The sequence below is a fragment of the Aptenodytes forsteri genome, unplaced genomic scaffold (genome assembly GCF_000699145.1).
Source record: "Aptenodytes forsteri isolate BGI_AS27 unplaced genomic scaffold, ASM69914v1 Scaffold534, whole genome shotgun sequence".
Classification (NCBI taxonomy): Eukaryota; Metazoa; Chordata; class Aves; order Sphenisciformes; family Spheniscidae; genus Aptenodytes; species Aptenodytes forsteri.
Window position 1 is genome coordinate 831,990 of NW_008795712.1, and position 13,574 is coordinate 845,563.

General features: G+C 46.2%; 1 protein-coding gene across 5 annotated transcripts in view; it reads left to right on the top strand.

The window, feature by feature from the left end:
- Window positions 1-13,574, top strand: part of EXTL3 (exostosin like glycosyltransferase 3) — a 139,572-nt gene that overhangs the window by 96,758 nt on the left and 29,240 nt on the right. For all 5 annotated transcript variants that reach the window (XM_009283442.2, XM_009283439.2, XM_009283438.2 and 2 more), the window contains one exon: window positions 2,937-5,561. In XM_009283442.2, the coding sequence (XP_009281717.1) occupies window positions 3,414-5,561 (2,148 nt within the window). In that variant the 5' untranslated portion in view covers window positions 2,937-3,413. The remainder of the gene's footprint in view (window positions 1-2,936; window positions 5,562-13,574) is intronic.

Sequence of the window (13,574 nt, forward strand, 5' to 3'; positions counted from 1 at the left end):
TAAATTTTTTTTTGGAAAACAGGTTGGGTTTTTCCTTTTCCTTTTTTTTTTTTTTTTTTTTGAAGCCTAATAACAATGTGTTACAACCTCAGGCTCTATCGAGTTGATGAGGAATAAAGTCTTAGTAATGAAGAAGAGTCTGAGAGTGTGTCTAAAGTGCTTGCTTTATCGCCAGCACATATTTCATACTGACAGTCAATACTTTTAACTGATCCCAAGCCACGTGTGTTGCATTTCAAATCCCTCCCCAGCCTGCTCTGGTCTTTCCCGTGTGGTCTTTTCAAAGCTAGCGGCAGAGTTAGTTTGTCAGCTTCAGGTTTCTGAGCATACGGATTTTTTTAATTCACAGCCCATGTTTTTAGGTCAGGAGGATAAAGTTTGTTCTGTGTTGACTGAATGGAAGGACCAGAGGAGCCACTGGAAGGATTAGGTGGCAGAACAGCTGCAGAGGATCATGTGTGGGGCAATAGATTTAGCTTTTCAAGGACTCCAGTTGCCATTTTAGGGACTCCAGTTTGCCATTTCATCACTGTTTAGGGCTCATAAATGGGCAAAGCAGCTACAACAGAACAAGATTTAGATGCAGTCTGAGCTGATAACCTTTGTGACTGCTTTTACTGCCTGTGGGGCTGCAGTTTTCTCTGGCCAGACTGAAGCAGCACATCCACATGCCCCTTAGTTGTTTCTTGGCCACATTTATGATCCCTTGTTTCTGTGTTATCTCAACACCTTGCAGGGTTTGACCTCACTTATCCCATGGCACCCCCAAACAAAAAAAACAGCACAGCTTGTTTTCCCACGTGTGCCTTGAAGTTAGGCTGGTTTTTAGATTCACTGGTGTTCTTGTGAGCATGTGCTCGGAAAAAGGGTTAATAGGGCAGCTCTCATCTGGCCAGCTGTTTGCAGAAAACTAGTAGCAATTCTAGGATCTTTGCAGTCCTTGTGAGACCAGGCTGAAATAGCAGGGACTCACTGACTGGTGCATGCATACGGACAGTGACAGCATGAGCTTCATTTCCTGGGGAGAGCTTAAAAAAGAGGAATAGACTTTAAAAGCTTTTATTTATTTTTGCCTTCAGTCGCCTGGTTTGTACACTGGTGCATGCTAAAACTCTTGTCTTGGGTAGCAGCGGTCCCAGAGGCACGATACAAGTGTGCTGCTATTGCCAGGGCTCCCTGTGCCTGACTGACAGCCCTGCGCAGAAGTGCTGGGGATTTACATTCATCACCAGCCTCTCTCCCAGCCTAGGCAAGTGCAAGTTGGTGCACAGAGAATAGTATTAAAATGTCCTGCCAGCAGAGCCGAAGCCTCCCCCATCTGCCCACAGCGACTGTGCTGCCAAGATCTGAGAAAGCTGATTTAGCCTTTTCCTGACTTTTTAGCCCTTTTATGCTCCCGGCTTTCTGAGATTTACACCACTGCTGTTTGCCAGACAACGTTATGAATTTTAAATCTGCCTTAATTTTAAGTGTCTGTACTGCTATGCAACTCCCGGTTGCGGGTCAGGTTGGGGGGATCCCCATTTAATTGTGGGCCATTAATTTACCGACAACAAATGGCCTTGTAACAAAATAGGCCTAGGAATTGTACTTTATTACTCTACTTGTTTCCCCTTTCATTATGATTTTTCCTCGTTAAAATCAAATCTTCCATTTACTTTTTTCTGACAAGCACTTGTGTACTACACTGAAAATTATTCCTGACTTCTCTCTGTTCCTTTAAGGGGAACTTCTGTTTTGCTTTGGCCCACTTCCAGATCTCTGTTTTAGCTGAGATGTGCTTCCTTGCCTTCTTTCTGCTAATTCTCGATGAGATGAGATGAGATGGTCTATTAAATAGATTTAGTGAAAAATGACTGTCACCAGTGTAGATGACTTCCCTCTAATTAAAAACTGAAGCGGAAATGAATAAGCTTCTCTTGAGGCTGTGCAGGAGTCAACGCTAAGCCCAGCACTATATTCATCATTGATGTGAGAAGTCCGGTATATGAAAGAATAAACCAGAAACTTAGGTACCTCGGAGGATGCTAATAAAAGGGAAGGGAGAGTTTCTAGTGGCAGCATATTCATCTGGCCTAGATTTAAATCTGTTGGCATAGACCAAAGTCTCAGAGCTGAATTTGCCATGTCCTTGATTTTTATGCCCATGCTAGGTAGGCATTCAGTGCCGTAGCAGAGTTTTCCAAGCAAAAAGGCATATCTAAGCAAGCTGATACCGCTTGGGTGGTGCGGTACCCAACGATCCTAACTTCGGCATCTTTGCTTTGATGTACAGTGTAGACTTTTCCAGTTTTGACCAGAAATTCCCTCTCATATACAGCCAGCCAGCAGAGGTAATCGTAACCACCACAAGTATGTTCCCTTTAAACTTTCTCTTGCAATGAATCAAAATTTTCCAGCAGGAAATGAAAGCAAAACACTTCATCTAAAAATTCCTCATCAGCTCTAGTTGCTAGACCAGAACAATAGTGATTACACTCAGTTATGCAGTACAAATTTACAGCGCTGCTGTGTCCCAGGATCACAACACGCCATTAAAAGCCTGGTAGAGAGAGCAGGTGTACATTAATATCTCCATTTTGTACATGAGGAGACAGGGGCTTGCAGATGTTAAGCAGCTTCTGCAAAGTTACACAGCAAGACAGTGGCAGAGGCAGAAATAGGAAACCAGATCCAGGGGCTGTGATTTTTCTGGTCTGGCCACTGAAGCAAGCAACCCTAATGAAAAGCAGAGTGCCCGGAGAAAGCCATGTGTCCGCATCTAATGAATCCCATCACTTTCTCAGGTTTACTGGTATTAACCCCAGAGGTGTTAGACATGTACAAAGGTTGCTTTTTTGCAGAAAGGACAGTTGCTTTTAAAAACTAGCAATGTCTTAGGTCACTAAGGGGTCGTTTTGTTTGCATTGTCTGAATATATGATTGTTCTCTTGTAGGAATGGCAGAGCATCAGCCGCACAGCAGCGATGAGAGAGACTGACATTCGTACGAGTCTCTTCTGGCTCCTTCTCCACAATGGCTGGTGCCTCTGCATATTCATTGGATGGTAATGCAGGATGTCGAGAGCAGTGGTAGAGTTTGGCTTGATCCCATTGTGTTTTTCTTCTGCCAGTTGAGACTTTGAATCACCATGACAACGCTGTGACACTTCCAGCAACAGTTGCCTGCAGACCAAGGGGGGGCTGGGGGTGGGTGAGAAGGTCAATGATTGAGTCTAACAGGATCAAAAGTTGGGCCTGCAGCAAAACAACTGTAGAGGAGCTGTCAGCACGACAAGAAGATGAAATTCCCCTTCTATTGGCTTCTCGTTAAGCAGGAACAATAACATTTTTTTTCGAGAGACTCGCTATAAAAACTCTTTTGGTTATGGCTACTGATCCAACGTGATTGGGCGCGCAGCGACTTTTGAACTCATGACTGGATATACGATGTTGCGGAATGGGGGAGTGGGGAATGGAGGCCAGCCGTGGATGTTGAGATGGTCCAGTCGGATCCGGCTCACCTGGCTTAGTTTCACCCTCTTCATTATCCTCGTCTTCTTTCCCCTCATTGCCCACTACTACCTAACCACCATCGATGACGCGGACGATGCCGGCAAGCGCATCTTTGGCCCTCGGACCGGCAATGAGCTGTGCGAGGTAAAGCACGTGCAAGACCTGTGCCGCATCCGTGAGTCAGTCAGCGAGGAGCTGCTCCAGCTGGAGGCCAAGCGGCAGGAGCTCAACAGCGAGATCGCCAAGCTCAACTTGAAGATCGAGGCCTGCAAAAAGAGCATTGAAAATGCCAAGCAGGACCTGCTGCAGTTGAAGAACGTCATCAGCCAGACCGAGCATTCCTACAAAGAGCTGATGGCTCAGAACCAGCCCAAGCTCTCCTTGCCCATCCGGCTGCTGCCAGACAAAGACGATGCAACCTTCCCCCTGCCAAAATCCAACCGTAACTGCAGGCTACACAATTGCTTTGACTACTCGCGCTGCCCGTTGACATCTGGCTTTCCAGTCTATGTCTACAACAGTGACGATTACCCTTTTGGTAGCTCCTTAGACCCTTTAATTAAACAAGCCTTTGAGGCAACTGTCAGAACTAATGTTTATGTTACTGAAAATGCAAATATTGCTTGTGTGTATATAATTTTAGTGGGGGAAATGCAAGAGCCCGTAATGCCAAAACCTACTGAACTAGAGCAACAGTTGCACTCTTTGCCATATTGGAGGACTGATGGACATAACCATCTCATCATCAATTTATCAAGGAAATCGGAAACTCAGAACTTCATTTACAACATCAGCACAGGGCGTGCCATGATTGCCCAGTCCACCTTTTACGATGTGCAGTATCGACCGGGGTTTGATATTGTGGTATCGCCTCTGGTCCATGCTATGTCTGAACCCAATTTCCTAGAAATCCCACCCCAGGTGCCAGTCAAGCGTAAATATCTGTTTAGTTTCCAGGGGGAGAAGATTGAGTCTCTCAGATCTAGCTTGCAAGAGGTTCGCTCTTTCGAAGAGGAAATAGAAGGCAATGCCCCAGCTGACTACGACGATCGGATCATTACCACCTTGAAGGCTGTTCAGGACAGCAAGTTGGACTTTGTTTTGGTGGAGTTCACATGTAAGAACCAGCCTAAGGCGAGTCTGCCCACTGAGTGGGCTCTGTGTGGAGAAAGGGATGACAGACTAGAGCTACTGAAGCTATCTACTTTTGCACTGATAATCACCCCAGGGGACACCCATTTAGTGATCTCCGCTGGGTGTGCCATGAGACTCTTTGAGGCTCTGGAAGTTGGAGCCATCCCCGTGGTTCTCGGAGAGCAAGTTCAGCTACCCTATAATGATGTGATCCGGTGGAACGAGGCAGCCTTAATCATACCAAAGCCACGTATCACAGAAGTGCACTTTCTTCTGAGAAGCATTTCTGACAACGATCTCCTTGCCATGAGGAGGCAGGGCCGCTTCTTGTGGGAGACCTACTTCTCCACCTCTGACAACGTGTTCAGCACAGTCTTAGCTATCATAAGGACTCGAATCCAAATCCCGGCTGCTCCTATCCGAGAAGAAACCGCCGTGGAGATTCCCCACCGGTCTGGCAAAGCTGCTGGTACAGACCCCAATATGGCAGACAATGGTGACCTGGACTTGGGGCCTGTGGAAACAGAACCACCCTATGCATCTCCCAAATATCTCCGCAATTTCACCCTCACTGCAATGGACATCTACAGGAATTGGAATTCTGCTCCAGGGCCTTTCCACCTCTTCCCCTACACTCCCTTTGACCCTGTTTTACCGTCAGAAGCAAAATTTTTGGGGTCTGGGACTGGATTTCGACCAATTGGTGGAGGAGCAGGTGGCTCCGGGAAGGAGTTCCAGGCTGCTTTGGGTGGCAACGTCCCCCGGGAGCAGTTCACAGTAGTGATGTTGACTTATGAGCGGGAGGAAGTGTTGATGAACTCCCTAGAAAGGCTCAATGGTCTCCCATACTTAAATAAAGTTGTGGTTGTGTGGAACTCTCCCAAGCTTCCCTCTGAGGATCTCTTGTGGCCAGACATTGGTGTCCCAATCATGGTAAGAAAGATGTAGCTACTATGGTCTTGTTTCATGGTGGGGTTTATGCATTAAAGTTGGCTGTAGCTCTTCTGTAGCATGTCAGCTCAGCTTAAGTCATCTAGGACAGCATTCATCTCCTGTGGTTGTAGATGTCTGTACCTGATCTGGATGCTTTATCAGCAGAGAAAAACAGGGAGATTACAGGTATGACTCATCTGACCCATTTTAGGTGTTTGCATGATTATGCCATGGCTGGTGCTCTAGAAACGTTTGTTTCTCTCCACCAGCTTTGAAGGGAGGCCGATGTTCAGAGGTGGATGGCTGTGCTCTGTGGATGTGTGAACTTAGGCAAGATGAATTGCTGTCATGAGAGAATTCGTTCCGTGGCCTTTGGGTTGTGAAATACAGGTGCTGTTATGCAGGAGAGCCTAAATTGTAAAAATATGGGATCTTTAGAGGTGCCAGGTGTTTAGCACTCACGAAACAGTAATTGCCTGTATGGAGCCTAATATGAATCTCAAGGCTTAAAGCTGGAGATTCTTGCTTATCGAAAATCTTAGCTTAGGCTTTTTAAGTGTCACACTGTGAGGATAGTTGGCACCTTATAAATACCTAAGTAGTGACTGTTTCTGCACTTTACCAGATAAATCTTTTATAAAAACAAAAGAGGGACCCACTGAAGCCATGCCTACTGCAAGGGCCTTAAGAGGGATTTATCACTGTATATTGCAAGGGATGGCAGAGAAGAAAACGGGGGAAAACATAAGCCAAGGCCAATGTGACTATGACAGCTCCCACGCTCCAAAGGTTGTAACTGAGTTTTGTGATTATGCCGGCTGGTGCTCTAGAAACGTTTGTTTCTCTCCACCAGCTTTGAAGGGAGGCCGATGTTCAGAGGTGGATGGCTGTGCTCTGTGGATGTGTGAACTTAGGCAAGATGAATTGCTGTCATGAGAGAATTCGTTCCGTGGCCTTTGGGTTGTGAAATACAGGTGCTGTTATGCAGGAGAGCCTAAATTGTAAAAATATGGGATCTTTAGAGGTGCCAGGTGTTTAGCACTCAGGAAACAGTAATTGCCTGTATGGAGCCTAATATGAATCTCAAGGCTTAAAGCTGGAGATTCTTGCTTATCGAAAATCTTAGCTTAGGCTTTTTAAGTGTCACACTGTGAGGATAGTTGGCACCTTATAAATACCTAAGTAGTGACTGTTTCTGCACTTTACCAGATAAATCTTTTATAAAAACAAAAGAGGGACCCACTGAAGCCATGCCTACTGCAAGGGCCTTAAGAGGGATTTATCACTGTATATTGCAAGGGATGGCAGAGAAGAAAAACAGGGGAAAACATAAGCCAAGGCCAATGTGACTATGACAGCTTCCACGCTCCAAAGGTTGTAACTGAGTTTTGCTTAGGTTTGGGTTGATTTTATTTTTCTCCAGCTAAACTGAAGAAGCGACACCTTCAAAAACCGACGACGTTCCTTTTCATGCCCAGCTACTTGCTTGCATATTGGCAATATTGCTTGTAAGGAGTTAAATCTCCCTAAACTATTACTTACGTATGTATTTATTTATTTTGGGACTTTTCTGTCATCCCAGCATAACTTTCTGCACTGGCCATTGTTAACAATCAGTATTAAATCTAAATCTCCACGTGCTCTCGTAAAGAGAGCATGGGCATAGAGCCACTAACAAGAAGCAATGCTGTGTTGTCTGAATCTGGTCGTGTTTAGAGGACAAATAGAAGGATAATGCCTTACAAATTAGGGAAGGGAAAAATAAAAGAGGGAGATGGTACTTAAGTATGCAAACTGCGTGTGGTTTATGTGACAGGATGCTACTAAGCTTAATAGCAAAGTGAGCTTTATGCTTCATGCAAAGAGATTCATTGATTTAATATTTCGTTTTATTATTATTGTGATGAATAAATCTTTCTGCTCACATTTAAAAACCCTTATGGTCCAGGGACAATGAGGAGAGAAAATTGCTTGGATAATTGCAAAATAATCTTTCACATTAGTCCTGTTGAATGCCTGAATTCTGCAAAATCTTTGCATTGTGTCTGCTGAAAAACTGTGTACTCCTTCAGAGCTGAAGAGTGGGGATTGTTCTCCTTGGAGTTACTAATGGGTGTTATCTGTGAAAGAAAAATATGTTTCTGATGATTGACGTTAATGCCTTTTTTTTCACTCTGCTCTCATCTGCACTTCTGTTGTGTTGGAGGCCCACTGGCTTTTTTGGGGACTTTGACACGCACGAGTTGCTGCGTGTCGCCTTCGAGCCGCACACTGGGGTTTGTGTGCTGCGGGGGACGTTTGGTACCGCTCGGTTCAGGAGGAGGAGGTTGTCTCCTCTCTGTTTTGGGATGTCGGATGCTAACAGCGTGCTTGTGGCCAAGTGCCAGGGAACGGCTGGAGCACAGCGAGCTTCTGCCAGGGTCCTTTTCCGAAGGATCTATGATTCCAAGAGGGATCATAGGAGGCTTAACTCATTGCAGCCTCCAGGCATCCCACCGAAGTGCTTGTTGCTAAGTCCACATCCAGGCTGGGTGTTTAAATCACATTGGGAGTCTGTAGTACTCATCTATATGGATGGTTTAGTGCAGTAATGATAGAAAAACTTACCTGGGCTTCATCAAACAGTGACAGATCCTAAGACCCACTGTGGAAAAGGGCAACAAGAACTTGGAGAGTAGAGGTGAGGTTCCATTTGAGCCTTGGTGGCTGAGACGTGGGATGTGGTAGCCAAGGGAAGAGGCAGGTGGTTATGTGGGGTTGGCAAGAAATACAAGCTCTTACGACTGCTGATGTCGAAAGAAACTGCAGAGCTGTAAATCTGATTTCCTTACGGGGGGAAAAAAGTGTCTTTTGATGGGGAATATCCAATTCTCTCAGATCTTGAAGCGGTGCTCTATCTCTATGTAACAAGTACATTCCCAGTAATGTTGAGGCGCAAGGAATTGCCCGGCGTTCAAGTCCCAAAGCACAGAGCTATGCAGAGGAAACTTGGGGGGAAGAGAAGCGGACGGGGGTGGATTTGGGTGCCCCCCCTTGCGCTTGAAGTGGGTCCAGGCACCATCTGACTGCAAGGAGCAGCGCAACAGCAGCACGTGTGCGTCGGCACGATCCATGATCAAAGCACCCGAAGCCAGAAGGTTATTGAGGTAAATCGCAGCCTAATGAGACAAAGCAACGTGTATAGCATGTTCTGGGCTGAAAGAGCCTTTGGAAGCATAATGTAGTCCTAAGTCCCACCAGCAGTGCCTTGGTGGGACTTAAGACTATGCTTTAGCTGTGCAGCTTTGTGCTAGCAGAATACCCAAAAGAGAATTGGGTTTCCTCATTTAGCCTTACTGCATGGGTAGTTAGTTCATCGATCGGTTCCTTTAAACTTTGTTTGCAAACTGTGCTGCCTGGTTGTGATTTGGTCTTCCAAAGCAGGTTATGTGGTTTCTTTTCCCTAGTGGGCTTGGAGTTAATCAAGAGCAAAGCCTGAAGCTGTGTTGGATCTTTGAATCTTTCGTGGATAATGAGATAAACAGGGCTACAGAATGTATTTGATTTTTTTAAAATTTTACTTAGATACAGATTTCTTGTGACGGCATAATTTACTAAAAAATCAGTAAGATTCCTTCGCTGCACAGGAGCGTCTGATAAAATATTCTGGCCCTGTACCGAGCCTGAAGTGACTAGGTGCAAATATAATTTAATGTAAAGTTGCGTGTGTAGTCATTCAAGGTTGCCCCTGGAACAGATGTAGGTAGATTACCCTCTAATTTAAAGTGCCTTTGTGCTGGAGTTGAGCTGTGAAAATTGTTCCCATCTCATGTTAAATAGTATCGCAGCAAAAAACAAAGGCTGTAAGTGAGAAGTCTTGTTTGTGCAGGCTTAAAAACTTACAAACGCTTGCAGAAAGCATCTCTAGCACTGCATTAGGAGAACTTCCTCAGACAGAAGAACCTGGAGAGGATCACCCTACCAGCGCCAACAGCAGCATTGCAACCACTGCTTAACTTCCGAGCGCCTCACTGCAGCATTTACACAGTGTTGATGCATCCTTCAAGATGTCTGTGGCATCTGGCAAAGTCAAAATATATTAAAGGAATTAAAAACCGCCCGGACCACCGATCCCCGCCAGCAGTTGAGCTCTGCTCCCTTGTAGCAAGGGTGAGAGCCCTCCTCTACACAGCATTGCTACGGTTGCTGAAGTCCCTGGCATGGTGCTGCTCGCACCTCACCAGCAAGTGCTGCTGTTATTTCCATGCTTATGGGGAAGAAAAGGGGAAAGGAATTTGGATTAAATCCCTGCTCTGAACAGGTGGGAAGACTGCAGTAGGGTTTGAGTGAGGTGGCGATACTTGGCTGCTGCTTCTGCACTGCCCCTGCATGCACATTCCAATCTTGGAAGGATTTTCGGTGGCAGAATAAAGGAGGAGTCATTAAGGAGAAGATCTGGCTTGATCTTGGGATAGGGACTTCCAGCTTCCCCTTTCAGCATCTCCGCGCTCAGGATTTCTAAATAGTGTACAGGTAATGACAGGAGAAACCTCACTCTTTGCTTTGCAATTCCTTGACAGCATTTTCATCCACATGAATAAAAGCGAAGGGAAACAAATGAAACAAAACACTCAGGCAACCACACATCCAGCCCACGCAAATGGTAATAAGATGCACCCAAGAAGATTCAGATCCTGCTGTGCTTTGCGGTGTGCTCGGCACCGATGTGCTGCTGCTTTCTGGTTGCTGTAGGGCACTTGCTTGCAACTCGTCGGCAAACTTGCAGCATAGATGCAAGTCCAGATGCTTAATAAACCCCGTACGTGGTTTTAGCAGCTCTTCAAATCCTCCAGAGCTGGTTCACCATCCATCTCCCATGCAGCTCTGAGCAGGACGTGGACTGGGGCAGGGGGACAGGATTCATTTCCCCTGTTTCTGCTCTGGTTTTAATCCTAAAAACCTAGAAGAATGAGTTGAGCTTGAACAGCCAGAGTTACCTGAAGAGTTTGTTTTAATACATTTAATATGTATTTCAGAAGACTGCCAGTGCTGCATATGCCCTCTCTTCAGCGGGGAAAGCAGAAAGCCCCAAGCAGCGAGGTGATTAAGCTCCGGAGCAGCTTGCACTCAAAACAGCCTCGGATCCTCTAATGCAGCAATTAAATTATCCATTTCCCTTTCAGAAACTTCCTTAAAGCCCCCAGGAGTTGCAGTCCGAGCCAGGAAAGCAAACTGTGCGCTCAGCAGCCTCCCCTTACCTCCTCTCCTACCCACATTTCTCAGGCTGTGTTCATGCTCTGGAGATGGGAGGAGACCGGGAAAGGGAAGACTAAGCTCAGGAAGACCCTAGATTTGGTTATAATCTCGAGTAAAAAAAATTCTTGGGCTGTTGTATGCACCCTCTGCCATCCGACTCCAGCATCTTTGGGTCAGTCCGTCTCTTAAACTGGACAAAGATACATTTTTAAAACTTTTTTTTCCCTGTCCTTAGTAGCTTAAGGAGAAAGCATCTTGTTTTAAGTAAATGTTTTGCCAGCCAGAGAGAGGAACCGCTGCTTTCAAACTGTGAGGGCTTAGTACTGTGTTGCCAGTGCAGAGATCTCTGCTTGCCAAAGGCCGCAGAGGACCAAGCAACATGAGAAAAAGGTTTGTGGAAGACAGACAGCTTCATTGGGACAAATGCTTCACCTCTTTACAGGGGTGTTTGAACCTGGAACAGTGATTTCCAAACAATCTTGCTTTTATTTCTCAAGTCTTGTCTTATTTTTCTCCTGTCCTGAGCCCTTCGCCTGCAGCTCAGGATGGCTGCTGACATTACTGGTCTCAAATCCATCACTTCGGATGCGTGGGCTGGGGGGTGGTGGCACCATCTGAATGTTTGCTGGCTGCTCAGCGACCCGCCTGCAAACTTCTCGAACAATGTAGTTTCATCTGAGATTTGAGCTGGTTGAGCTGCATATGTTGGAGGCAGAGGAAGAGTGAGATTTATCCTCATTAGCTGATAATTGATACTTTGTACCAACCTGAAGTTGGGATGTCTTGCTGGGGGAGATGGGTTGGATCAGGACTATCCAGTTGGGTTGTGGTTTTACTTTGTTTTGAGCCAGTGTAACATCTCTCCTGCTTTCCCAGTAATGACTGGCTTTCGGTTGGGTTATTTTGGAAGCCTAAGGGCTTTGCACGGGCTGCCCATGTCATGCGTGGAGCGTTGTCTGTGAGCCCAGCTGAGCTGCAAAAGGGCTGCCCTTATTTGGGGCTAAACCTTATTCAGCCCAAAACAATATTTTCACAACCTGTGCTCATGTTCTAAGAAATCACAGCCTGAACTTCCAACTGCTCTTTCTTTTCTGTGGGCGTGCAGGTCCTTCAGTGACAGAGCCGTGGCTGGAAAAGCCCTGCAGCACTTTGCTTTCTCCTCTTCGTCCGGGGTTAGGTGGTGTGTGCTTATAGGCATTTCTGAGCAATTTAGTTGGGTTCACTGCCAATGCCAGCTCCTGTGGCTTTCAGCAGTGACTAATCCTTTCCTTCAGCTTTGTTGTAGAATAAGTAGCTGGCTTTGATCTCTGCAGCCAGTTCCAGTGGCGTAACGTCCTTTTCTGCTGGCTTGGTGGCCGGCTGAGAAAGCTTATTCCATTTAGCTGCTTGTTTGAAAAGGAATAATCTTTGGAAAATTTCTAATCCGGAAGCATTGCTGCATCTGCAGACCTGTTTGGCTGGCTGCAGTGTCCCTTGAAATGCCACTTGTTAATCAGGAGCAGACTGGGGGGGAATGCCGTCATGACTTTCCCTTCTGTTTGGGCAGCGTCTGTACAACCGTACTGTGCTGAGCTCACTGCTGAAGGATGGATGCCTTCGGTTTGCACGTCCTTTCTACCAGAAGTATTTGAAGGTGCTCTGGTACCTCCATTTTAAGGAGCATGATGGTGTCCCTAGGTGATGCTTCTGGCTAAGAAGAGGAGGAACAGAACCTGGTCAGACCGTAACATCAGTGTGTAGTGTGCCATGGCGGCAGCATGAGCTGCTCTGCTTGTCCTTCAACATCATGTCTGGTTTTCGGATAAGAGCAGAGCCAACCTTGCAAACTAACAGCTCACGCAGTCACCAGTAACTTGAGCTAAACTGGAGTGGTGTGTTTGATCCAGGGTGAGGTCCTCAAGGGGACCATGAGTTAAACAAGAGAATAAAACTCTCCGTACCGATCACACCACCATTTCAGTTGATCCTTTTGCTTCCTGGGAGCTTTGCATAAATACCAAATCAGGTCCTGGACTCAACCAGGTACTTAAGCACATACTTAACCCTTCCTTGGCGATGTGACTTGTGCTTTGCTGGGCCAACTCACCTGCTGAAGCTCCTCGGTGAGTCAGAGCTTTACACTGGGCACTTACCGCTTTTCCCTACCTTACCCTAGCTCGCAACTCTTGTGTACAAATCAGGAGGAACCCAACTTAACTTTCAGGTCCTGGGTTGCATATGGGAGTGGGGAGCTACAGGTTTGCTTCCAGAAGGAACAATTCAGGCTATGCTTTCCATGACAAAATCAGCTGAGAAAATCACCTTGTTTCTTAGCACTGAGTCACTTTACACAAGAGATTTGCACCATCCGAGGGTTATACGGGCCCCATCCAGTGCACCAGCTTTACTGGCAGTGTATCACAGGTTTATGAGTTAAATTTCTTGATGAGAGCAATTTTATAAGGCAGGGCGATGTTGCACAAAAACGTCTGTGTGCTGCTGTCGGGTACGTAGCACCACCTGCTGCCTGCAGAGCACGGTGCTGCTGGAGAGGCGGATTAGTTTTCAAATCTCTGGGAGTTTGCTGTCTTGATATATATTTTTACTGTTGTATAGCAGAAGAGGAATGAGCAAATTTGCTGCTTAGTTTACCTGCGATGCTAAAATCCAGATGCTTGTCACTGCAGGGCCTAAGCAAAGGCACAGCGATGCATGAATGTACGCTGATAATGTAACAAGCAGTGCCGCCTTCTTAGGGATTTGCGCTCTGAATATTAACTCAAACACCCTTGCAATACT